This window comes from Hydra viridissima, unplaced genomic scaffold (genome assembly GCF_058129835.1).
Source record: "Hydra viridissima isolate aposymbiotic clone 2 unplaced genomic scaffold, HvirCarnegie_v1 scaffold_1, whole genome shotgun sequence".
Lineage (NCBI taxonomy): Eukaryota > Metazoa > Cnidaria > Hydrozoa > Anthoathecata > Hydridae > Hydra > Hydra viridissima.
The window spans coordinates 4133950-4161302 of record NW_028324300.1 but is presented as its reverse complement, the minus strand read 5'-3'; the positions used below and the strand labels follow the sequence as shown (position 1 = coordinate 4161302).

General features: G+C 31.1%; 2 protein-coding genes and 1 long non-coding RNA gene across 6 annotated transcripts; 2 read left to right on the top strand and 1 right to left on the bottom strand.

Annotated features, from left to right (window-relative positions):
- The first annotated feature begins 7451 nt into the window (after positions 1 to 7451).
- Positions 7452 to 12827, top strand: LOC149892954 (uncharacterized). The gene has a single exon (XM_090086555.1). It carries the CDS (start codon positions 7452 to 7454, stop codon positions 12825 to 12827), a length of 5376 nt encoding a protein of 1791 aa, XP_089942681.1.
- A 1688-nt stretch (positions 12828 to 14515) lies between these two features.
- Positions 14516 to 16642, bottom strand: LOC149892953 (uncharacterized). Of its 2 annotated transcripts, none has more exons than XR_016451158.1 (3): positions 16487 to 16642; positions 15983 to 16087; positions 14516 to 15850 (listed from the first exon to the last, which is right to left on the bottom strand). It is a non-coding gene; the product is annotated as an uncharacterized LOC149892953 (long non-coding RNA). The 2 variants fall into 2 exon arrangements; XR_016451159.1 differs by having other exon boundaries at positions 14516 to 14611; positions 16487 to 16641.
- An 873-nt stretch (positions 16643 to 17515) lies between these two features.
- On the top strand, positions 17516 to 26120 carry LOC149892952 (uncharacterized). 3 transcript variants are annotated; one of them, XM_090083157.1, is made up of 4 exons: positions 17517 to 17678; positions 17844 to 18077; positions 18433 to 20187; positions 25375 to 26120. In XM_090083157.1, the coding sequence occupies exons 3-4, from the start codon at positions 19791 to 19793 to the stop codon at positions 25407 to 25409; spliced, it is 432 nt and encodes a 143-aa protein (XP_089939283.1). In that variant the 5' UTR covers positions 17517 to 17678; positions 17844 to 18077; positions 18433 to 19790; the 3' UTR covers positions 25410 to 26120. The 3 variants fall into 3 exon arrangements, with proteins under 3 accessions (XP_089939270.1, XP_089939277.1, XP_089939283.1); XM_090083144.1 differs by lacking the exon at positions 25375 to 26120 and having other exon boundaries at positions 17516 to 17678; positions 18433 to 20705; XM_090083151.1 differs by lacking the exon at positions 25375 to 26120 and having other exon boundaries at positions 17516 to 17678; positions 18390 to 20705.
- The last annotated feature ends 1233 nt before the right edge of the window (positions 26121 to 27353 follow it).

Below are 27353 nucleotides of genomic sequence, written 5' to 3'. Positions count from 1 at the left end.
AGATTTAAAAATAATACTTCAGCAATTTTTTGTGTCAATAACATTAAAAACCGGCCTCTTAATAACCCCTCAAAAATGTAAGATATACGGCCGTGAATATAGTAGGCCATGGTCTCATATACCCCATTAATCACCATAGGACTGAAGAGTTCTTTCCCCTGCATCTTGATAAACAGCTTATCCACTATGGCGCAACGAATATCATTTACAAAACGAGAGTTGAGGTCCGTGCTTCTCGTTAGAGTGACATCAAAGATCAGACGTACAGTGCCAGGCATCACAATCATTTCATTGCTTAGGCTTGTGAACCAATTCTGCAATGTTTGACAATAAGAACTTGCTATAGAGCTGACGGGCAAAGTTGACATAGTTTTCAACCTTTCACCACGGATGGCGTGTAGCGTCATCATCTCCCTGTTGGGATTGAGGTGCATGCCTTACAAGCTGGATGGAGAAGCCATCGTGGTTTAATGGGGACACAATATTTGGAGAACAACCCGATTCTCTTATTTAGCTAGCTGCATTTCATTTAAAGTTGTACTAATTTAAGAAGCGGATTTCCGGTAGATGTGGGTAAGGAAACCCCACTCATATCCAAAGAAACTGATTGGGCGGAAGAGGAGCTAGTTGGATTAGTTCGTGAAACGAAGATTGATAAAGTTCTTGTTGAATTACTCTTTGTTCCATCTGAACTTCCTCCAGCTACCCCCAGCCGGAGAAGACATTGTTAATAGAAGCACAAGGATCTTTGAAGCCATGTATCTTAAGGGCACATTCTATTAGGTAGTGAAAAAGATTTATGAGGGATACCCATCAGTCACTATTGATTCTGGCCATGTCAAAGGAGAATTTCTAATCAAAGATGGTTAGAAAAGGGGTTAAATAATATTTGAACTCAATTACAAATATATTTTGAATGGGAAAAAAGGTTTTATAGCTGTCGCGTATAAAAATAGGAACACATTTGGGAAGTTTAAGTTCTATGATTGGGAAAAACTATGCAGAGATATGAAGAAAGCTGTTGGGGTTAAAGGAGTCTATATAAATATCTACATTTAGCAAAAGGCATCTTAAACTTTTTGGAAGAAACGATGTGAGAAATAATCAATCCTAAACCGAAGAGCGCCGATTGTCTTTCGAACAGTCTCGAAAGAATCTCCGGGTCACTCAGGGATTTGGGAATCTTGACTTATCCAACAGATAAAGCCTCAAACAAGCTGAAAAGAATCGGGCAGCTAATAGATAATGAAAATATTAAAAAAGATTTAGCTGAGAAGGAAATAAAGAGGATTGAGCGAAAAATCCAGATGATCAAGGAGGAGATGTCGGAAAGAGGTTTCTGAACATCGAACAGAACATAAAAATCTTGAAGAAAAAAAATATGTTGATGCTAAAGCTCGGATAAAGAAACTACAGGGAGGCTTAAAAAGCCAGTTCGCACAGATACGCGACCTCTTTGAAAGGATAACAGGAGGAAGGGGTAAGTACATTGACATTCACTAAAAAAATAAGAGCAATATTCCTGGAACAGGGAATCATGAAAGGTTCGGTGCTGACAGCTATTACCAAATCAATAGTCTGGCTAGTTAATAGTCTAGTTAGAGTTCCACCAACCGCTCCAGATGTATCACCACCTGGGCCTGTCAAAACGTCCAGGGCCTGATCCTAAAGATAAAAAAGGGCCTTAAACAAGTTTTATAGACGTGCTGCAATGGCTCGCGGGGAAGACTGCTGACGTATTACCTGGCATACTCGTCTCTATAACTGCCTGGATAATCCGAGTCGCAGCCAAATTTGTAGGATTTCTTTAGAATCTCTAACTTGCTCTCCTCGCTGGTGTGGGACATATGATTGCTGCAGTAGATAATTACAACCAAAGACGCGTTAGATCAAGAGCAGTTGGAGAAAAGAAGGATTAGATAATTATAGTCTTGGGAGATGCAGGTTTTCCTGGCGGGCTAGTCCCGGGCGGTATAGTTCCTGTCGTGATTTGGGACCCGTCAAAGTTCGTACCGAAAGAAAACTCCATAGGAATACCGGAACTGGCAGACATACTAGCAAATGGGAGTGATGGTATTTATACTTCCATGATGTGCATCTATCCTAGCTCTGAATTCAATGAAAAATTTGTCTACACCCCAGCACATTGTTTACCTAACTTGATATAGCTAACTTGTTTACCTAAATAGACAACGTGAAACTCACGAATGATAAACCAATGCTTACTAATGGAATTTTCCGCTGTCCTCTTAGCATTGAAGACTTCGAGTCTCCGCTAAGCAATGTGAATCCTGACTTCTCATTCCGCGTATAATGTGAGTACGTGTAACAAACATTTTATTTCCCTATTCCTCGCGCTCCAGATACGTGGCGCGACCCACCTAACAAGATTATCTACCCAATCGTGATAGGCTTTGAGATGAGTATAACTAAGGCTGGGTGTGGGGCTTGGATGGCCATGCTCTACTATAGTAATCCTTTAACTAGAGCACTATATAGGTTCCACGTGTAGTACACAATCAGAAGGATCTTCTGGCAATGGTGTTCCCCTACTAAATCCAAAGATTTTGATCACTGGAATATTAATGCTCATATGAGAGGTCTGAGCAAAATTGGAAAAGAGTTCGACATTCATGTGGGGGAGGAAAAACAATCATGATAGAGTTTAATTGGGAAAGAATTATGCCCCTCAATAGGATTGGGATCACAATCATGGTTTTTGTAATATAACAAACGCAGACTTGTGTAGGACAGAAGAACTGGTGAGTTTTTCGCCATAAAAATGGCTGCTGGTCAAGTTCCTGAAATTACAAAAGGGGTAACTAAATCAGGTTTTAGATCTTAGAAACTATAAGGGGTTACATCGTGTGTGTTCTGTCAGCTCAGTTGGCAGCTCCTTAAAGCATGTTTAGGTCTTCAGCCAGCGCATAGGATGCGTAAAAGTATTTTTGTTCGTCGTTGAGAGTGTCCATAAAGGTCCATGTATCGAATGCGAGTATAGCTTTGGTGAGGGCAACCTGAGTATTATTAGCGTCATAGAATTTAAAGTTTATATGGTCTATGCAATTTTCAGATCGCATTTTCTGCCACGACTTATTGTTTAGATCCCTCAACGCTAAGAGGGCTGAGTTATTGTGGGCGACAGCATCGGGAACTGTGCGAGACCTACCTTAGAAACATGAACAACTCGAGTCAGCAGTGTCACATAAGACTAAGAAACATCATAGTTCCTGGAGGCCCTGATGTAAATTTCACTTATCCGTGAGCAATCTGAAATTTTCATGACGGGTTTGTTAAGACACTCAAAGTCAGTATATACGCCGATTGGCGCGCTTATCTGCCTTTTAGCTATTCTTAAATTTTAGTGTATTTTTGCCGAACTCCTACATCATTGTCATTTGACGTTTTCAACTGATGCCTAGACAATTCTTGCTGTGAGCCTCCAGAAGGTGAGCTCTCGAGAAACATGCAGGCATCGTCGGCAAGGGTGCTTCAAACCCATACATTTACTCGTACGATAGCACATCTCTGCCAGATTCTTGATCCAGAGAAAGTGTGTTCCATTTGGATTAGCCTTATCTACTATTAGTAGGAGGTCAATGGCCATGCCTTCCAACTCGTTGTTATGAATTGAGTACAACTCTTTCTCCCATGTGAAGATGTACACCAAGAGCCCGGAGTTCAGACGCTCAAAACTTTCGACATCTGCGACCCTCACCGGGAAATCAATTCCTGTGAAGTTGAGCTCACGTAGATACTGACTGGGCTTGGATATTTCGCGGATAGAATGGCTCTCTCAAAGAATCTGTTATCCCTATTCTTCCCGTTAATAAGGGAGTGTCTGCGGATGTATGATGGTATCTTGACATGGCTAAAACCGAGGAACAGGCATTACTAGGCAGTGCCAATGTCCAGCGATTTACAGCTAACGAGGCTCCAGCCAGATTTTTCGTTTACGTACGCTTCCAGCCACTCTATGATCTTTTCCCTCGATCTCACGAATATATCCTCAATTTCGTTTTTATTAAGGATCGTTATTGTGTCGCTCTTCAGGTAAAAGGTTTTCCTAACAGTTTCTACCCTATCATCGTCATAGACACTGCCGACAGTATATCTATCTTTTCCAAGTTTAGCCCTAAGGATGAGTGAGATTTTTTGCCCTCAATCCTCTATCTTCTTTTCCAATACTTCATGGATGCGGGAGCCATGTCAATCAGACACGCTGACGCATCAGACTATAGCCCATACCCTGGAGATGATTAGAGTCCAACCCTAAGACTCTGAGTGTTAGTCAAAACTACCATTATACATCTACTACACTAATCAACATTAAAGATTAAAAAGAAGAGAGGTAATATAACTATAGAAGTAGGTGAGTTGTTTTAAAGTCTTTGTGCAGAAGATCGAACGGAAAATAATATTTAGTGCTTAAAATGTAAAATATCTTTCAATTTATGCGCAGGAGTTAACAAAAAAACGATGAAGTATGTATGTGATGGCTGTGTTTAATGACAATTAACTCATTATTGAATTCCTTTTTTTTTTTATTAGCCATTAAATCTTAACAAAATGACCATTTTTGCTGAATTTGTTGTAAATAATAACCTAATAATTGTATTTTTGTAAATAAATAGACCTTTTTGCGATTTTAATTTTAGCGTAGTATTATTTACAATTTAAAATTAAAGTCTTTAAATGGCGATTTTTTCAAATCGCTGTATTACTAATATTTCATCTTCACAAAAAATTAAAATCCTCATTTTAGGAAAGATTATTTCATCTTTTTATGTCTATTAAAGACAGTGTTTACCCAAAAGGGACTTTAGTTTGAGTGAGAAACTAATACCCAGCTAGCCTATACAGACGGGTCCAGTACGGTATTGAACCGGGGATCTGGTATGGTTATCATCCGGGTTATGGCACCGGGAGTCAGACGGGAACCGTAAAGTTTTCCCGGGAGTTTACGCCACATCAACTGTATTAGAATTTACCTCATGCGTGAAAACTAAAATTGCCATTTTGTTGTGTGAAAGTTTTTGCGATATTTTGTTAATATTTTATTTCTTTTACGCTTTAAATTTGCTTCTTGTTCAAATAGTGGTAGATATTTTTTTGCATATATTTTTCAAATATTTCGTTAAAGTTATCCGTTTTTAAACTACTATTTTCGGATAAGAACAATTTTTTTACTGTTTGATTATAGTAAAATCTTACTTAGGATAATTTTTTTACTAACAGTATTTTAAGTATTACAGTTTCATTATATGTTTGCAGTAACTGCTTATAGATAATTCTATGTTAATTTTTGCAAAATGATTGAAGCATTAAGTTGAATACACTGGTTTTGAGTTGTCTGAGATACTGTAATTACACTACGCGAGAAAGCAATTACAAAGAGTGGACATTGCGCAGTTTCCTTAAAATCCTTTAAACATACTTTGAGCGGTATTTTTATGGACATATTTGAGTTGATTTGTAAAGTGTAAATTGAAGGCGAGTTTTTTGTGGATGGGAGTTTTTTATAAGAAGAGAAAATGTAGAGTTGAAACGCTGCGTTCGCCGCGAGAAAGCAACATATACGTTGTTAATAATTTTTATCGCATATAATTTATAAAATCTATCTTCATTTAATTTATAATAAAACTATTTTGGTAATTGGGGAATATTTATAACCTAATAAGATTTTATTACCCATGTTCTTTTTTTATATTATTTGTAATTATATTATTATCTATTTTTTGTTTGTTAATCAATTTTGTTAAATAACAGAAAAACATTTTGTAAAATTACGAAGATGTAAGTAACCTTACTATGAGTTTAGACAGAACAAAACGTAGAAAAATTGCTGTTGAAATAGCAAGAATAGTGAGAGAAGTATCATGCAATAAATCCGAGTTGTTGAATAATATTTTAGTGTTTAATTCTTCTAAATCATGTCCAATTGTCAAAAATACTTTGTTACTTGAGTCTTCTCCCAAAATTCCCGAAAATTAATGCTGGTCGGATGACAATATAAATTTACCTTTTATTAACTCTATCGTAAGTTTTGAAGAATCAAGTGATAACATTGAATGGAAAGCTTGTTTGCATGATGATTTAGACAAAGATGATATTGATGGCATCAATTGCGTAACAAAAGTATTAGATGAATTAAAGCAATGGACGATTGCATTTAACATGTATCATAGTGCTATAAATAATTTGCTTTAGATTTTACAAAAATCAAACTTAGGATTGACTAAAGATGCTAGAACAATTCTTAGAACTGATTGAAACATTATTATTGCTTCTGTAGCTGGTGGTGAATATTTTTGTAAAGGATTAAAAAACTGGTTACCTTTGCTCCTAAATAAATTTTCAATTTCATCTAATACTACACAGCTTACAATTCACATAAATATTGATGGTATTCCTTTACTTAACAGCTCAAACATTTCTCTGGCCAGTTCTTGGTTCGATTGTAGAACTTGAAGGCAACATTGTATTTCCTAGTTCTTCTCAGGAATGGTGGAGGCAGCTTGACACAATTTATCAAGCAAAACATGGCCTATTTAATGAGATCTAAGCAAGCGCGACAGTGTAACTTGATTTGCCAACGAGGCAAATTTAAATTTTGTGCACTGCAACGCTTTCAGATTTTGTTTAGTGAGTATTCATTTCAAATTTGTATGCCCACATTTAACAGCAACATATTAATCTTGAGTTATTTATTTAGATCAAAATATTTAGCCCAGAAAAGTAATACTTGCTAAATGGTATAATAATAATAATAATAATTTAACATGTATACTGCGGCATCAACATAATTGTTTTATATGTATTTAGGTGCTGCTAAACAAAACTTTGCCAAAAAGGTCATAACCAAGGAGATGCTTGAGAAGTAACTTTCTACGTGGTTTGGAAATTCACGGGATTGTGGGGAAGGGAGCCGAAAACCGAAAAGGAAGCATGCAACAGAACTAAATAAGAAGAACAGAATGTAATACAAGTTCCTGATGATGCAGTTAAAAATGTTAAAGAGTGAACAATGTTTTTTGATCTAGCATCAGTTAAGAATTTACAAACTGTTTGCAATCTGTGAAATCTGGTACGGTGGAGTTTTCCCGCCACGGCGCTTCTCCGTGCCTCATGGCAAATCCCTCTTGTTGTATTATATAGTTTAGTTGAAAATAAAGAGTATTAGCTGGAAAGACGTGTCTATATAAAAATTGAAAGTCTTTTCCCTGTCTTAAAATAGTTTATATTTTAAATTGGCGCCCGATGAGGGACTGAAAGTCTTTTCCCTGTCTTAAAATAGTTTATATTTTAAATTGGCGCCCGATGAGTAGAAAGTTGTTGCTTTATTGAGTTAGTTTAGTTCTTGTTTACATCGAGTTTGTTTAAACATCAACAAAGTTGTTTGACATAAGTTATAATTTCAGAGATTGTTTTGACATTCATACTCATTTATTATGGCAGCCTTAAATAGGAAAATATCGCGAAGAGCGGGTCTACAAAACGACATAAACGAAATTAATGAGGAAATCGAAACGAACTTGTTAAATAATGGTGATAATAATTTAGTCATTCTAAGAGGATTGAGGAACTCATTAAGTAGCAGTTTAATAGAACTTAGAGAAGTCGAGGAAGAAATTCTTAATTTAAAGGAGCCAGACGACATTGCTGAATTCGTCATTCAGTCCAAAAGATTTGTACGTCATTCTAATCAACTTCTTGCACAAATTGATTACAAAATAAATTTTCAAAAAGTGTCACCCAATTCTCAATCTGTTAGTTCACAAAGCATCTCATTTAACTGTAAATTGCCTAAATTAGAAATACAAACCTTTGATGGAAACCCTCTAAAATGGTATTCATTTTGGGACCAATTTAATGCCACCATTAATCAAAATGATTCCTTAAGTGAAATAGATAAATTTTCATATTTAAAAAAATATTTTCTTCATGCTCCTCTATCAGCCATATCAGGTTTAACATTATCAAATGAAAACTATAAAGAAGCAATTGATATTTTAAAGCAACGATATGCAGACCCTCAAGTGCAAATTACTGCACACATGGAAACCTTGTTAAAAGTTCGTCCTGTGACATCAATGGATAATCTTGAACAATTGAGGAAGCTTTATAACGAGATTGAAATCTGTATCAGAAATCTAAATTCATTAAAAATGGACATCACTTCATATGGTTGTCTATTTATACCTATTCTTAATGAAAGAATACCTGAAGAGTTAAAAATCCTTATTTCAAGAAGGTTTGGTAATAATATTTGGTCGTTAGAAAAAATGTTGGAATTTTTTAATGAAGAACTTTTAGTCAAAGAAAGATGTCAAAGTCTTCATGGACAGAAAGTACAGAAACGAAATAATGTGAATGGAAACATTCAATTTACTACACAAAACTTACATGCCCAAGGAGGTCAAGATTATAATAAGTGTTTGTATTGTCAAGGTAACCATTCCTCTACTAAATGCTGTGTAGTCACCAATATTGAAGCTCGTGTAGCCACTCTAAGAAAGTTAGCAAGGTGTTTTGTTTGTCTACGAAGTGGTCATATAAGCAAAAATTGTAGTAGTAATTTTGTATGCAATAAATGTGGTAAACGCCACCATATCTCAATCTGTCAAAAGGACAGTGATCAAAGTAAATATAAAAACCCAAAAAATCAAGAAGCAAAAGAAACTAATGCAACTCACACATGGTCAAACAACAGCAATGCTGTACTTCTTCAGACTGCCACAACTCAAGTTTCAGATTGTCAAAATTCTCAATCAAAAAAAGCGTGTTTAATGTTTGACAGTGGAAGTCAGTTTTCTTACATAACTGAAGAGTTTAGAAATGCCTTAAAACTAAAAACTTTACGAAAAGAGAGGCTCATTATTAATACCTTTGGAAACTCAGTTGGTCAAGTAAAAGAGTTAGATGTAATTCAACTTTATGTGAAACACAAGATTAACAAAGGGTGGACATATTTAGAAGCATTATGTATCCCAGAGATTTGCACCCCTATTAAAAGGCAAAATATTGCAGAAGCCGTCAATAATTATAAACATTTGAAACATTTAGCACTAGCAAACAATAAATTTAATACCACAATGAGTATTGATATTTTAGTTGGAATTGACTTTTACTATTCCTTTATCACTGGTGAAGTAGTTCGTGGTTCTGATGGTCCGGTTGCCATTAAATCATCATTAGGCTGGATTTTGGCAGGCCAAAGCAAGTTATCAATTCCAATTGACTCAAATAAACATTTTAACAGTCATTCCATGAAGTGTAGTGTTCTTCCTTTACGTAGTAATGTTGATAGTGAATTAAAAAACCAATTGGAAAAATTTTGGGAGCTTGAGTCCATTGGTGAGTTTAAGGACAGTGTTATGCATCAATTTGAAAAAGATATAAAATTTAATGGTAAAAGATACGTCACAAAATTACCCTTCAGACCAGACCATGTAATGCTGCCTGATAATTTTAACATAGCAAAGAAACGTTTAGAAAACCTGTATAAAAGGTTAAAATCGAATGAAAAGTTGTTAAATGACTATAATAAGATATTCACACAATATGAGAAAGATGGTATAATAGAAAGGGTTACAGGTGATGAAATTATAAAACCACCTGGATCAGTATGTTATCTTCCACATCATCCTGTTGTTAGAGAAGAAAAAGAAACAACAAAAATGCGTGCTGTTTTTGATGCTTCATGGGCTGTAAATTTTCCTTCATTAAATGATATTTTATACCCTGGTCCAAACTTACTCTCAAAGATATTTGACATTCTTATTAGATTTCGTTTGAATGTTTTTGGTATTACGGCTGATATCAAGCAAGCCTTTTTGAATATAGAAATTGTTCCTGAACATAGAGATTTTGTTCGTTTACTTTGGTTCAGTAATTTAAGTCATGATGGTCAATTAGTTATTTATCGATTTACTCGTGTTGTGTTTGGTCTTACTTCAAGTCCATTTATTTTAAATGGAACAATACAGCATCATCTCAATAAGTTTTTGTGTTCTAACCCCGAATTTGTTAAAAAGATCTTACCTGATTGGTATGTGGATGACTTAGTTTGTGGGTGTGACAGTTTAAGTGATGGTATACAGTTTTATCATACAGCAAAAGATATTATGCTAAAAGGAGGTTTAGAACTTAGGAAATGGACAACAAATAATTTAGAATTACAAAGCCACATTAATAACATTGAAGGAATTAACGTTGATAATGATGAATACAGTAAATATGATAAAGTCAATATAAATACTCCATTGAATAATAAAATGATTTTGGGAAATGGTTGGGACATTAAAAATGACCAGTTTGTGTTTAAGTTTCAATCACTTTTAGAAAAAGAGAAGTTGTTACCCAAGACGAAAAGAAACATTTTACGTTTGGCTGCATCAATCTACAATCCTCTTGGGCTCATATCACCAATTACTACTCGTGTTAAAACTATATTTCAAATACTTTGTAAGGATAAACTGGAATGGGATGAGGAGATTCCTGATAGCGTCAAGTTTCTATGGGAGTCCTTTGTATTACAGCTTTCAAAAATTCAGCATATATGCTTTCCACGATACGCTATAAGAGAAATTAAAGAAGATATTATATCAATAGAGTTACATGCCTTTTCAGACAGTTCAACCCAAGCATACGCTTCTGTTATTTATATTCGTGCTATATCAAGAGCATCAATAAAAACCTGCTTACTAACCTCAAAAACTAAAGTTGCACCACTTAAACCCTTGTCCATCCCGCGATTAGAACTGTTAGGTTGTCATTTGTCATCCAAACTCATGAAACAGGTCAGACATTCCATTGGCAATAAGGTTATTGTATCAAAAATTGTAGCATGGTCAGATTCTTTAGTCGCATTACATTGGATAAAAGGTAGATCATGTTGTTGGAAACCATGGGTAGAAAATAGAGTAGTAAAAATTAGGGAGATAATTGGTTGTGATAGTTGGCACTTTGTTCAGGGTGAAATTAATCCAGCTGACATTCCTACTCGTCCTGATGATTTGTCTCATTGTAAAAGCAGTAGATGGGTGGATGGCCCAGAATTTCTTAGGGAGGAAAGTGTCATTTTTCCAATGTTTGAGTTTGATAAGAATCATTTAATAGGAGAAGCTGATAAAGAATGTAGTAAGCATGGTAAAATAGTTGATTCAGAGGTAGTTAGCAATTTGTCTTCGTGTACTTTGTTTTGTGGGGAAGTTGTCCTCAAAAACATAATTGATATAAACAGGTATAGCTCTCTACAACATTTAGTTAGAGTCACCGCATATGTTTTACGTTTTGCAAAAAAATTGTTAAAGAACATTAGAAATGTTAATGACAATAGCTTAACATGTGATACACTGACAGTTGATGAGTACAATTATGGTTTACATCTATGGGTTAAAGAACATCAAAATGAGATTTGTAAGGATGAAAAATTTAATAAAGTAAGAACTGCATTTAATTTGTTTGACGACCAATATGGTTTATTACGACTAAAAGGACGTTATTGTAACAGTGAAGTTTTAAATTTTGATCAAAAGCACCCTATCCTTTTGCTGAAAAGCAGTTATTTGTGTTATCTCGTAATTCAAGAGGCCCACAAAAGGGTATTCCATCAAGGCATCGAAAGCACCCTTAATGAAGTACGAAAATTATTTTGGATCACCCAAGGTAGGAAGACTGTTAAATCAGTGTTACACAAATGCTACATCTGTAAATTCTTCCAAGGACGAACAATAAAAAAAAGGGGTGAACCTGATCTTCCAGAATTCCGAATACAATCAACCAGGAGCTTTAAATATACTGGACTTGATTATGCTGGTCCATTGTTTATAAAGGAAGATAATGAAAGAGCTAATGTGTTAAAGGTGTATGTATTATTATTGACTTGTGCAACAACTAGAGCAATTCATTTAGAGTTAACAAATGATCTTCAGACACCTTCATTTTTAAGAGCTTTGAGAAGATTCATATCCAGAAGAGGAAGTCCTGAACTTTTAATAAGCGATAATGCAAAAACCTTCAAGGCAAAACCGGTGCGTGAATTTATGTTAAATAGAGGCATCCGACAACAATTTATTCTTTCTGCTTCACCTTGGTGGGGTGGGTTTTATGAGCGATTAGTACGTTCTGTAAAACTTTGTCTCAAGAAAACCTTATGCAAAGAAATAGTTTCATATGATGAGTTGTTGTCAGTTTTATGTGAAGTTGAGTATTCGATTAATCAGCGACCGTTAGTTTATGTTAGTGATGAGGACTTGTGTGAATCATTAACTCCATTCCATCTAATGTTTGGTGCTGACATTTCTCGTAGAGAGTGTATAATATCAGATAATGTACCGATCTGTTCATATCCACAAGACTGCTCCAATCGAACAAAATATATTAGAAAACTGTTTGAAAGTATTTGGAATAGATTTTATAATAGTTACCTGAACGAACTGAGACAACATAATTTGTACAGGAAAGAATGCACTGCCTCAAATAACTGCCAATTATCCAAAGGTGACATTGTATTAATCAAAGGTGAAAACAAAATTCCCCGTGGACAATGGAGGATTGGAAAAATTGAAAAGTTAATCACTGGTCGAGATGGAGTTGTACGAGGAGCAGAGTTAGCCGTTATTTCTAAGGAGAAAAGATGTACGAAAACTGTTAGGCCTTTACAGAAATTAATTCCTCTAGAAGTTAGTACAACACAAAATGTTGAAGAGTTAACACAAGAAAATGAATCTGAAAATACCAAACAATTTGGAGCTACTCGTCCGAAGCGTAGAGCAGCACTTGTCGGAGAAGAAACTAGAAGAATCTTTGAACAACTTTATTAAAACGAAATTTTTTCTTACATAATAGTTTGTTGGTTATATTTGTATTGTTGACTACAAGGGCTGTAGTCAACGGGGGGAGTATGTGAAATCTGGTACGGTGGAGTTTTCCCGCCACGGCGCTTCTCCGTGCCTCATGGCAAATCCCTCTTGTTGTATTATATAGTTTAGTTGAAAATAAAGAGTATTAGCTGGAAAGACGTGTCTATATAAAAATTGAAAGTCTTTTCCCTGTCTTAAAATAGTTTATATTTTAAACCATCGTCTAAGTTATGATTTATAGAAAATAGTACACAATGTGATCTGTTTTTCAAGCACTGTATACATTATACTGGTTTGTCCAGCCTATAAATATATTTTGCCTTACAGCACACAGGATCTGATTTCAAACACTCTTACTTCTTTAATTCAGTTATACTCGATAAAAATTTAGTTAACTAAATGTTATTACCTGTAAGCATACATGTGTATTTCTTGGTATATTTTCAATCAGCTATGAATTACAGTGATGCAGTATTGCAATTTGCATCATTTGTATGCTATATGATAGTATTGGTGCATTTTTTGAACACTTGTTAGTTTACGACTTGTAATTGCTTTTTTTTTAAAATAGACTCTTGCATATAGTTTTTGGCAGTGTTATGGTTCCCATTAATAAAATGCATCTTATCTGCCAGCAATATAGCTACAGGATTTATTAATGTGACATAGTGGTAATGATAATAATAACAACGACAACAACAACAACAACAACAACAAGAATAATAATAATAATAATAATAATAATAATAATAATAATAATAATAATAATAATAACTAGCAATAAGCAACCCGTAAAACGGGTTATGGTCGGTCTGTAAATTTATAGTGGCTGTATTCCACAATATAAAGTTGCGAAACCATAACTAATACCCTTTTAGAAAAACGCCTTCAAATTTAAAAAACTAAACCATCTGTAAAGTTAAAATAAAAAGTATGCGGAGGTAAAATAATTTACCAATTATTTAATATTGAGTAATTTACCATTGACATAGGTCATATCAGTGTTAGGCAGAACCATTTTCCTCGATATTACCAAGTTCAACGCAATACGTTTTTAGTTACTGACTCAAAATAATTACATTTCATAATGCTTTAAATTGACGAAAAAGTGAAGCTAAATTCTTGTGATATTTTTTATAACATGAACTTTAATTTATAAGATTAATATAAAGCGAAGGTTAATTATACATAAATTATTAACTTTTTGGTTTCCCCTTTAAAAATTTCTTTAAAAAAGGAAACTGTCTTTAAAACGTTAAGTTCTCTTCAATATTTTGACACTAATAAAGGACCTCCCTTCCCCGTTTTTGCCGTTTTACCTTAATGGTGGTCAGGAGAATATTTTTATTAAGAGTAGTCAAGTTTTTGATGAAGACCTTTTACCAGAATACCGAAATGTAAAACAATGATTTACGTGTATAAGAATTTTTTCTTTTTAATATTTATAAGAATTTAACATATATCAGAATTTTTTCTTTCCTCAAAAGTGTTGCAAATGCAAACTAAGCTAATTAATTAGTTAAAAACCTTATAAAATTTAAGTAACTCGATATTTGAAAAATGCGCTAAACTACTATATTAACCACCAAATTACGTACAGCAAATTATTAGGCTTAAAATAGAGAAAACTTTAAAAAAAATTGAACTAATTGCATACATTTATATCATTTTAACTGACCAAAATTTACAATAAAAGGTAATCAGGTTTCTTTTTATAAATCGTATAAATGCGTCAATCATAAATCCTAAAGAAAAAAAAAAAAGGAATTATGATACTATAATTACAACAACAACAAAAAAAAACAAAAATAAAACACCGCATAAAAACTGAAAATCGATGTACCTATTTATAGTAACCCATTTTGACATGGCAGTTAATATAAACATTTATCGAAAATGTAACAATAAAATCTGTTTCGAAGTACAAAAGGATTAACAATACTATATATGTATATAAAAAAAAAACCAATTTAAGATATAAATTGCATTTTTACCATGTTGTCTTGGCTTTCAGTAAATAAATAAAAGCAGTAAGTTCCAATAATGAAACAACCTATTATTCATTTTTTACAATAGTCACCAACATGAAGGTGTCTATTGTTAAAAATGAATACCAACACAAAACATCACAACAATAACACATAACAATAGAATATTTACATCCTTGATCCTAAAATCCAGTGAAGATAACAAACCAAATTAAAATATGAAAGGCAAAATTAGAAAACCAATTTAAAGTTAACTATATTTATCTTTTTACTAAACATATAAATACATAAAAGTATATTTGTTTTTATGTTCAATATTAGTTATTCAATTACTTCAAATTTAGGACATGAAAACAACCTAGATTTAAAGATCAAGGTTGCATACTCTCATACACATTACGCTAAACATTAACAGACATTATTATGTGTTTTGAGAATAATTAAAAAAGGCTACACAACACAACCTAGCTCCAAAGCAGTAACTCCGCCTGGCACTAAATGCTGCCAAGTCACAACTCTGCTATAAGTACATCGCTTGGGTGGCAAGGTTATCAATCTTGCTCAACATAATGCCAAATCACACCACTTTGAAAACATGGAAACAACATAATTTAAACATATATACAACTATAAACAAATATGGTTTTATATAACACATTTGATTAATAATCTTTTCAATTAGATGAAGAGTAGCTTGTTCAGCTATTAGAAGTGGGACTGAGTGGTGAATGAAATCTTCTATCATAAAAAATTTGTATGTATTCCAGAGATGTAAAGGATTGTCAGGTTCACAAAAGGTCAAAATAATTGAAAACAACTGTCTTATTTTCATTGGCATGTCTTAAAACCGCCTCAGAAAGAGTATTCTGCCATTCAGTGTCATCTTGCAACAGACCTTTCAAATCACATGCAACACAAAACGTTTCAAGGACAATACCATTAACAGTATGCACATCCTCCCAAGATGTTGCTCCTTTTGCTTGCAAAAGTAACAGTCTAAGAACAAACTATTCTCCAGTTGGATTAACTTTATACATTCTTACTATCACCTTATTACCACCCCTTTATCTAACCTTCCATTTACAATGTTTATCATCAAACATAAAGTGATAAGGAATGTCTACATACGAATAGCAATATGCTCTTTCATTTTCAGTATTTAACTTAAACCATGCCATTAGGTGCATATCACGCTGAGCTGCACGATCTAAAGCCATATGTTCTGCTCCTTCTCTAAAATACATTAATTGATTTTCAGGTAGATGTTTACCAAGTCACAGCTCTTTGAAAACACGGAAACAATATAATATAAACATATGTACCAACTATAAACACAATAAATGTGTTTAAATATGTATATAAGGTTAAATATATTCCTTATATACATATTTAAACACATTTTTAAAACAATTATATAACACATATTAACACATACACAAGCAGTAAAAAAACACTTTACATTATTATAAAAACACATTGATAAAACAACTATAAAGCACTTATTACCACATACACATACATATCAAAAAAGCATATATGCAAACAATAAACGTGTGCAAACAAAAATTTTAAAAATGATGCCAGAAAATTTAAAAAGATACAAAATATATATTTACAAACAATAATCTTTACCTTCTTTTTTTTCTTCATAAGAACTGTAATCCTCATAACAAAATTTAACCTTTACATACAATAACATGTGACATGCGTTGTTAGTGTTGGCACAAAATTTTAATTTATTTTTCTAAATTTTCTAAAAAAGAACAAAAATAGTTAATAGCATCACAGAAATTTCAAAGTATTAATAACCCTTTTATGGAAATAGCATTAGTATAACTTTTAATAACATCCATACCCCTATTTTCTTTCTAAAAAATAAAAAAAATAAAAATAAAACTGCTAAAAGAAAAAGTAAAACAAACAAAATCTAAACGATTTAAAAAATTTAAATCCTTTCTACTTTAAATCCTTTCTACTTTATCTAATAAAATTTTTAATCCTTTCTACTTTATCTGATAAAAATGTATATATGACTATTTCATATACTTACTTCAATTATAATATGATATATAATTGATTAAGATGATTCTTTATGTAATATATCGAAACTAATAATTAAATTCCAAAAGGAAAAAAGTTTTAACTCGCTCAAAAGATCTTTCTCCAATGGCCGCGTGCATTTGAAGAACGCGCTCTACCAAAGCCTAGTAACTAATTCAAAGCCTAGGAACTAATGACGAAACGACGTTGAACATTAAGCATTTCTGTACTATTTATATTAAGATGATAAAAATAATAATAATAATAATAATAATAATAACAATTATTATATATTGTATACATATTATATATTATTATTGTAACAATAATAATAATGATAATAATAATAATAATTATTGTTGTTATTGTTATTATTATTATTATTATTATTATTATTGTTATTATTATTATTATTATAATTATTATTGTTATTATAATTATTATTATTATTATTATTATTATTATTATTATTATTATTATTATTATTATTATTATTATTATTATTATTATTATTATTATTATTATTATTATCTTAATATCTTAATATAATTAGCACAGAAACGTTTAACGTTTAACGTTTAACGTTTAATGTTTAACGTCGTTTCGTCATTAGTTACTAGGCTTTGAATAAGCGCGTTCTCTAAATGCACGCGGCCATTGGAGAAAGATCTCTTCAGCGAGTTGAAACTTTTTTCCTTTTGAAATCTAATCATTAGTTTAGATATATTACATAAAGAATCATATTAAGATAAATGATAATCGTTAAGATCATATTATAATTGAAGTAAGTATATAAAATAGTTATATATACATTTTTATTAGCTAAAGTAGAAAGGATTTAAATTTTTATCAGAAAAAGTAGAAAGGATTTTAATCTTTTAAATCGTTTGTATTTTGTTTGTTTTAGCTTTTCTTTCAGCATTTTTATTTTTGTTATTTTAATTTTTAGAGAGAAAATAGGGGTATAGATATTATTTAAAGTTACACTAATGCTACTTCCATAAAATGGTTATTACTACTTTGAAATTTCTGTGATGCTTTTAATTATTTTTGTTCTTTTTTAGAAAATTTAGAAAAATAAATTAAAATTTTGTGCCAACACTGACATGGCATGTCACATGTTATTGTATGTAAAGGTTAAATTTTGTTATGAGGATTACAGTTCTTATGAAAAAAAAAGAAGGTAAAGAGTATTGTTTGTAAATATATATTTTGTTTACTTTGAATTTTTTTAAATTTTATGGCGTTATTTTTAAGATTTTTGTTTGCACACAGTGTTTGCATATATGCTTTTTTGATATGTATGTATATGTTGAAAGAAGTGCCTTATAGTTGTTTTATCAATATGTTTTTACAACAATGTAAAGTGTTTTTTTATTGTTCGTGTATGTGTTAATATGTGTTATATAATTGTTTTAAAATTGGGTTGAAATATGTATATAAGGTATATATATAACCTTATATACTTATTTAAACACATTTATTGTGTTTATAGTTGGTACATGTGTTTATATTATGTTGTTTCCGTGTTTTCAAAGTGCTGTGACTTGGTAAACGTGTAGAGCAAGATTTGTCAACTCTGCCTGCCAAGTGATGTACTTTTAACAGAGGGTTACACGATAGTTTTTAGCGTCAAACTATTACTGCTTTAGGTCTTGCTGTTTTCAAGCCATTATTGTTAAAGATTATTCTAAAAATGCATAATGTATTTTAATAACATTTTGTGTAATGTTGTTACTTATGTTTTGTTATATATGAATATTATCTTACTTAAGTTATATTATATACATATATTTACTTATGGTGTGTGTTGTTGCTGTGATGTTTTTTTGTTATCTTTTGAGTTAATAGACATTTGGCTTAACTTCATGTTTGTGTCTGTTATTAAAAATGTTAAATAGGTAATTTTGTTAAAAATCACTGCTTTTAATCATTTACTAAAAGCCAATACAAATTATTTTGCCATATATACAATTTGTTTTATCTCAATTTGATTTTTTTGTTTTTAGCGCTTTTTACTACATGATTTTGCTATAAATCTTTTGGAATCATGATGTTCCAGCATAAATTGCTATAATCGCTCTTAGTCTCCCTTCACATAATGAAGTTGCAGTTGTATTTGTTGGTGTACTACCTGTTTCCAGGGAAGATGTTATTTACCCAAGAGTTCATCCTCTTAAAACTCTATCAAGTATGTCTGCCAACTTAGATCCTATGGTTTATCCTCTATTTTTTCCAAGGGGTGATGCTGGTTGGCATAATCAATTGGTTCACAACCCTGAACGTGCTACATTAGTTAGAAATCATGTTACATTTTCTCAGTATTACAATATAAACTTTCAGTTAGACAATTTTTTTCTTCACTCTTTTATGGCAAAAAACTGTTTCAGCAATATGCTATTGATGCGTATGTTAAAATCAAAGGCCAGCACCTTGCTTTCATCAGAAATAACCAAAACAAACTGAGAAGCAACCAGTTTAATGTCTTACATGAGCATGTAAAGAGTTAAATGCAATTGATAGGTTGTTAAAAGATATTTGCAACAACAACTTTCCTTTCTGAGGAAAAATCATTCTTTTTGGTGGTGACTATACGCAAATTCTGCCTGTTGTGAAAAGAGGACAACCAGCTGAGATAGTAGAATTGTGTATAAAATGTTCTTTGCATTGGCAATGTGTGCAGAAGTTTGCATGAACTGGAAATATGAGAGTAGAAGATGGAGAAGGTGAGTTTTCCCAATGGCTACTAAAACTTGGGAATGGAACAATACCTGTCAAAGAGGAGGATCCTTAAAAAAGATGCATTAAAATACCAAATAAGTGCATTATTAGAGAAAATAAATCGATTGTTGAAAAGATTTTTGGAGATGCTGATCAAAATGATTATTCTAAATGCATGATTTTAATACCAACTAATGTTGATTCATTATCAATCAATGAAGAAGTGCTTGAATGTCTGCCGGGTAAGGTCAAAATTTATGTAAGTGTTGATCAAATTGATACTGATGACCTTAATGAAAGAAATGACTTTCCTGTTGAGTGTTTGAACAGCTTAACTCCATCAGGTATGCCACATTGTTTAAAATTGAAAATTGGTTGTGTAATAATGCTACTTAGATATTTAGATCTCAAAGCTGGGTTATGCAATGGTACTCGAATAAAAGTTTGTGCTCTTCAAAATAATTATATTGATGCAGAGGATTTGACAGGTGTTTCTGGTGGTAAACGGTTTTTTGTTCCTCAAATTCAGTTGGCTCCATCAGGTTCTAATTTACCTTTTGTTCTGAAAAGTCGTCAGTTTCCTGTCAGATTGGCTTATTCAATGACAATAAAAGTCAAGGTCAAACATTTAATAGAGTTGGAGTATATCTCAAAAAAAAACCATTTTTCTCTCATAGTCAAGAATGTTCAAGAATGAGAGCATTTAATAGTTTGTTTTTTTTTAAATTAATAAATATCTCATTCAAGGTGTGGTAGATGAAAAGTATTACACAAATAATGTTATATTTTTTAATGTTCTTAATTTATAGTCTTAAGATTTTTATTTTGAAAATTTACTGTTTGTAAGTTGTTAGCACATTTTGTTTGTATAAATTTATTTATTATTTTAATATATATATATATTTTTTATAGTTTTTGATAAATATATCTGTCATTTAATATTGTTATAAAATGTGTTTATATGTGTTATATAAAACCATATTCGTTTATAGTTGTATATATGTTTAAATTATATTGTTTCCATGTTTTCAAAGTGGTGTGACTTGGGATTATGTTGAGCAAGATTGATAACCTTGCCAGCCAAGTTATGTTTCTGTACTAATTATATTAAGATATATATATGTATGTATATATATATATATATATATATATATATATATATATATTAGCTATGTTAATCCTTTTGTACTTCGAAATAGATTTTATAGTTAAATTTTCGATAAATGTTTATATTAACTGCTATGTCAAAATAGGTTACTATAAATAGGTAAATCGATTTTCGGTTTTTATGTGGTGTTTTTTTTTTTGGTTTTTTTGGTTTTGGTTTTTTTTTGTTATGGTATTATAATTCCTTTTTTTTTTTTCTTTAAGATTTACGATTGACGCATTTATATGATTTATAAAAAAAAACATGATTACCTTTTATTGTAAATTTTTGTCAGTTAAAATGATATAAATATATGCAGTTAGTTCAATTTTTAAAAATCTTCTCTTTTTTACTCCTAATTATTTGTTGTACGTAACTTTGGGGATCTTTGGTTTATAATTGTAGTTTTGCGCATTTGTCAAATATCGAGGTACTTAAATTTTATAAGGTGTTAAACTAATTAATTATCTTAGTTTGCATTTGCAACACTTTTGAGGAAAGAAAAAATTGTTATATATTAAAAAAAAAAAATTGTTATACATGTAAATCATTGTTTTACATTTTATTATTCTGGTAGAAGGTCTTCATCAAAAACTTTATAACTCTTAACAAAGATAAATCTATTCTCCTTACCACCATTAAGGGAAAAACGGGGAAGGGAGGTCCTTTATTAGTGTATAATTATTAAAGAGAATTAAATTTCGAGTAACAAAAGGAATTTTTAATAAATGGTAGCAAATAACCGTTTACTAAAAATTATTGAAACAAAGAGGCCACGTATAAAAATGGTCAGATTAGTGCCATAAATAGCAAAAGTCAAATGGTCAGATATTTTGAATAAATTTATTTAGTTGTGTGCATTTAACGTTTTAAAGACAATTTCCTTTGTTAAAAAAATATGTATCAAGGGGATGCCAAAGAATTATTAATTCATGTAACATTTACGTTCGCTTTATATTAATCTTATTAATTAAAGTTCACGTTATAAAAATAACACGAATTTAGCTTTACTTTTTCGTCAATTTAAAGCATGAGGAAGTAATATTATTTTGTGTAAGTAACTAAAAACGTATTGTTTTAAACTTAGTAATGTCGAGGAAAATGGTTCTGCCTTACACTGATATGACCTATTTCAGTTGTAAATTACTCAAATGTTAAATAATTGGTAAATCATTTTACCTCCGCATATTTTTTAATTTGAAGGCGTTTTTCTAAAAGGGTAATAGTTATGGTTTAGCAACTTTAAATTGTGGAAAACACCCACTATAAATTAACAGACCGACCATAACCCGTATTACGGGTTGCTTTTTTGCTAGTCATAATATAATTCCTACAGAAATGCTTAACGTTTAATGTTCAACGTCGTTTCGTCATTAGTTACTAGGCTTTGAATTAGTTACTAGGCTTTGAAAGAGCGCGTACTGAAAATGCACGCGATCATTAGAGTAAGATCTTTTAAGCGAGTTAAAACTTATCTACTTCTGGAATTTAATTATTAGTTTAGATATATTACATAAAGAATCATGGCGCTACTCGACTTTCTCCCCCCCCCCTAATTTTATGATTGATTCTGATAGAGAATTTTATGCTGATTCATAAAAATATAAAAACATAGACCTGAAAATCAACGGAAAGTGCTCTAATTCGAAGTCAAAGTTATAAAAAATCCCACTAAAAACCCTAATATTCGCCATTTTTTTTCAAAACGCTTTCATTTTTAACGAAAATTAATTACCGTTACATTGCGCAATAAACAGACCTGGTTTCCATAAGCCTTAGCATTATTATTTTAAAGTATGGTAACGAAAGTGTTATAAGGAAATGAAATTAATAGAAGATTTCAAATAAAGTTTGAACGTAGAATTTGAGAATGTAGAAAAATTGATGAATAATTATTATTGTATTGTACGCTGGTTTTTTTTTATTAAAAAAAACGGTTTGAAGGTTACATTTTCTAAATTTTACATGTGATAGAACAACTATGAACTGAGTTTCAAAAGTTCTTCTTTTTGGAAAAAAAACTGTTGAATTCTTTTTTAAAATTTATTACAATAGTACATTACTTGCAAAATAGTTTATTCTCTAATAATCAAAAAACGGCTATTTTCATTGCCACAAAAAATTGCGCAAGGTAAACGTACTTTAACGACTTTTTTAACGTAAAAACCATGCTATTAATGTATTGCTTTTGTCAGCTAAAAGTTCATTAATTTATTATTTACAAAATGGCGATTATTAGGGTTTTTAGTGGGATTTTTTACAACTTTGACTTCGAATTAGAGCACTTTCCGTTGATTTTCAGGTCTATGTTTTTATATTTTTATGAATCAGCATAAAATTCTCTATCAGAATCAATCATAAAATTAGGGGGGGGAGAAAGTCGAGTAGCGCCAAGAATCATCTTAATCAATTATATATCATCTTCTAATTGAAGTAAGTATATGAAATAGTTATATATACATTTTTATCAGATAAAGTAGAAAGGATTAAAATTTTTATTAGATAAAGTAGAAAGGGATTTAAAGTAGAAAGGATTTTAATTTTTTAAATCGTTTGGATTTTGTTTGTTTTAGTTTTTCTTTTAGCAGTTTTATTTTTATTATTTTATTTTTTAGAAAGAAAATAGGGGTATGGATGTTATTTAAAGTTATACTAATGCTATTTCCATAAAATGGTTATTACTACTATAAAATTGCTGTGATGCTATTAACTAATTTTGTTCTTTTTTAGAAAATTTAGAAAAATAAATTAAAATTGTGCCAACACTGACATGGCATGTCACATGTTATTGCATGTAAAGCTTAAATTTTGTTATGAGGATTACAGTTCTTATGAAAAAAAAAAAGAAGGTAAAGAATATTGTTTGTAAATATATATTTTGTTTACTTTGAATCTTTTTAAATTTTCTCGGATCATTTTTAAAATTTTTGTTTGCACACGTTTATTGTTTGCACATATGCTTTTTTGATATGTATGTGTATGTGGTAATAAGTGCTTTAAAGTTGTTTTATCAATGTGTTTTTATAACAATGTGAAGTGTTTTTTTATTGTTTGTGTATGTGTTAATATGTGTTATGTAATTGTTTTAAAAATGTGTTTAAATATGTATATAAGGTATATATTTAACCTTATACGTATTTAAACGCATTTATTGTGTTTATAGTTGGTACATATGTTTATATTATATTGTTTCCGTGTTTTCAAAGTGCTGTGACTTGGTAAACATCTACTTGAAAATTAATTATTGTATTTTAGAGAAGAAGCAGAACCAATGGCTTTAGATCGTGCAGCTCAACGTGATACGCACCTAACAGCATGGTTTAAGTTAAATACTGAAAATGAAAGCGCACATTGCTATTCTTATGTAGACATTCCTTATCACTTTATATTTGATGATAAACATTGTAAATGGAAGGTTAGACAAAGGGGTGGTAATAAGGTGATAGTAAGAATGTATAAAGTTAATCCAACTGGAGAGTTGTTTTTTCTTAAACTGTTACTTTTGCAAGCAAAAGGAGCAACATCTTGGGAGGATGTGCGTACTGTTAATGATATTGTCTTTGAAACGTTTCGTGAAGCATGTGTTTTGAAAGAATTGTTGACACTGAATGGCAGAATACTCTTTCTAAGGCGGTTTTAACACGTATGCCAAAGCAAATTAGACTGTTGTTTTCAATTATTTTGACCTTTTGTGAATCTGACAATCCTTTACATCTCTGGAATACATGCAAAGCTTTTATGATGGAAGATTTCATTCACCGCTCAATCCCACTTCTAATAGCTGAACAAGCTACTCTTCATCTAATTGAAAAGATTATTAATCAAAGTGGTAAAATGCTGACTGATTACAATCTGCCTGTTATTGATGAGTTTATTGGCTTAAATCTAGAAAATTTTGATGAAAATGTTCAACAACTGAAATAGTAGAATTGTGTATAAACACAACCAGCTGAAATAGTAGAATTGTGTGTAAAATGTTCTTTGCATTGGCAATGGGTGCAGACGTTTGCATTAACTGAAAATATGAGAGTACAAGATGGGGAAGGTGAATTTTCTCAATGGCTACTAAAACTTGGGAATGGAACAATACCTGTCAAAGAGGAGGATCCTTTTAAAGGATGCATTAAAATACCAAATCAGTGCATTATTAGAGAAAATGAATCAGTTGCTGAAAAGAGTTTTGGAGATGCTGATCAAAATGATTATTCTAAACGCGTGATTTTAACACCAACTAATGTTGATTCATTATCAATGAAGAAGTGTTTGAATGTCTGCCGGGTGAGGTCAAAATTTATTTAAGTGCTGATCAAATTGATACTGATGACCTTAATGAAAGAAATAATTTTCCTGTTGAGTTTTTGAAAAGCTTAATTCCTTCAGGTATGCTACCTCATTTTTAAAGATTGAAAATTGGTTGTGTAATTTTGCTACTTAGAAATTTAGATCATATGGGTTATGTAATGGTACTCGAATGAAAGTTTGTGCTCCTTGAAATAATTATATTGATGCAGAGGTTTTGATAGGTGTTTCTGGTGATAAATGGGATTTTGTTCCTCAAATTCAGTTGGTTCCATCAGATTCTAATTTACCTTTTGTTCTGAAACTTCGTCAGTTTCCTGTCAGATTGGCTTATTCAATGACAATTAATAAAAGTCAAGGTCAAACATTTGATAGAGTTGGGGTATATCTCAAAAAACCGAGTTTCTCTCATGGTCAACTATATGTTGCATGTTCAAGAACTAGGGCATTTAATAGTTTGTTTTTCAATATTGATAAACATGTCATTCAAGGTATGGAAGGTGAAAAGTGTTACACAAATAATGTTATATTTTTTTTTATTACTTTAATATTTTTTTCATAGTTTTTGATAAATATACCTGTCATTTCATATGTTTACATGTGTTATATGAAACCATATTTGTTTGTAGCTGTATATATGTTTAAATTATGTTGTTTCCATGTTTTCAAAGTGGTGTGAGTTGGCATTATATTGAGCAAGATTGATAACCTTGCCAGCCAAGTGGTGTACTTATAGCAGAGGTGTGACTTGGCAGCATTTAGTGTCAGGCGGTTTTACTGCTTTAGAGCTAGGTTGTGTTGTCTAGCCTTTTTTAATTATTCTGGAAACAGAATAATGTCTGTTAATGTTTAGCGTAATGTGTATGGGAGAGTATGCAACCTTGATCTTTAAATCTAGGGTGTTTTAATGTCCTAAATTTGAAGTAATTGAATAACTAATATTGAACATAAAAACAAATATACTTTTATGTATTTATATGTTTAGTAAAAAGATAAATATAGTTAACTTTAAATTGGTTTTCTAATTTTGCCTTTCATATTTTAATTTGGTTTGTTGTTTTCGCTGGATTTTAGGGTCAAGTGTGTAAATATTCTATTGTTTTGTGTTATTGTTGTGATGTTTTGTGTTGATAGACTGCTTGGCTTACCTTCATGTTGGTGTCTATTGTTAAAAATGAATAATAGGTAGTTTCATTATTGGAACTTACTGCTTTTATTTCTTTACTAAAAGCCAACATTATGCGAAAAATGCAGTTTATATCTTAATTTGATTTTTTTTTTTTTTTTAATTTATTTTAGTATTGTTAATCCTTTGCACTTCGAAACAGATTTTATAGTTACATTTTCGATAAATGTTTTTATTCACTGCCATGTCAAAATAGGTTACTATAAATAGGTAAATCGATTTTCAGTTTTTATATGGTTTTTTTTTTTTTTCTTTAAGATTTACGATTGACGCATTTGTACGATTTATAAAAAGAAAACCTGATTACCTTTTATTGTAAATTTTTGTCAGTTAAAATGATATAAATAGATGCAATTAGTTCATTTTTTTTTTAATTTTCTCTATTTTATGCCTAATAATATTTGTTGTACGTAACTTAGGGGATCTTTTTAAACGGGGGATGAATATTGTAGTTTTGCGCATTTGTCAAATATCAAGTTACTTAAATCTTATAAGGTGTTTAACTAATTGATTAGCTTAATTTTGAGGAAAGAAAAATTCTTATATATGTTAAATTCTTAAATCATTGTTTCACATTTTATTATTCTGGTAAAAGGTCCTCATCAAAAACTTGATTACTCTTAATAAAAATAGCTCTATTCTCCTGACCACCATTAAGGCAAAAACGGGGAAGGGAGGTCCTTTATTAGTGTCAAAATATTTAAGAGAATTAAATTTCGAGTAACAAAAGGAATTTTTAGTAAATGGTAGCAAATTACCGTTTATTAAAAACTGTTGAAACAAAGAGGCCATATATAAAAATGGTCAGATTAGTGCCATAAATAGTAATGGTCAAATGTTCTGTTATTTTTAATTTATTTAGTTGTGTGCATTTAACGTTTTAAAGACAATTTCCTTTTTTAAAGAAACATGTATCAAGGGGATACCAAAAATTTAGCATTAATGTATAATTAAGGTTCGCTTTATATTACTCTTATTAATTAAACTTCATGTTATAAAAAATAGAACAAAAATTTAGCTTTTTTCGTCAATTTAAAGCATGATGAAGTGTTACTATTTTCTGTCAGTAACTAAAAACGTATTGTTTTGAACTTAGTAATGTCGAG

What these genes read in the sequence shown, in the direction of transcription:
- LOC149892954 (XM_090086555.1), top strand. Translation starts at nt 7,452, where the DNA reads ATGGCAGCCTTAAATAGGAAAATATCGCGAAGAGCGGGTCTACAAAAC.
- LOC149892952 (XM_090083144.1), top strand. Translation starts at nt 19,791, where the DNA reads ATGATTTTAATACCAACTAATGTTGATTCATTATCAATCAATGAAGAA.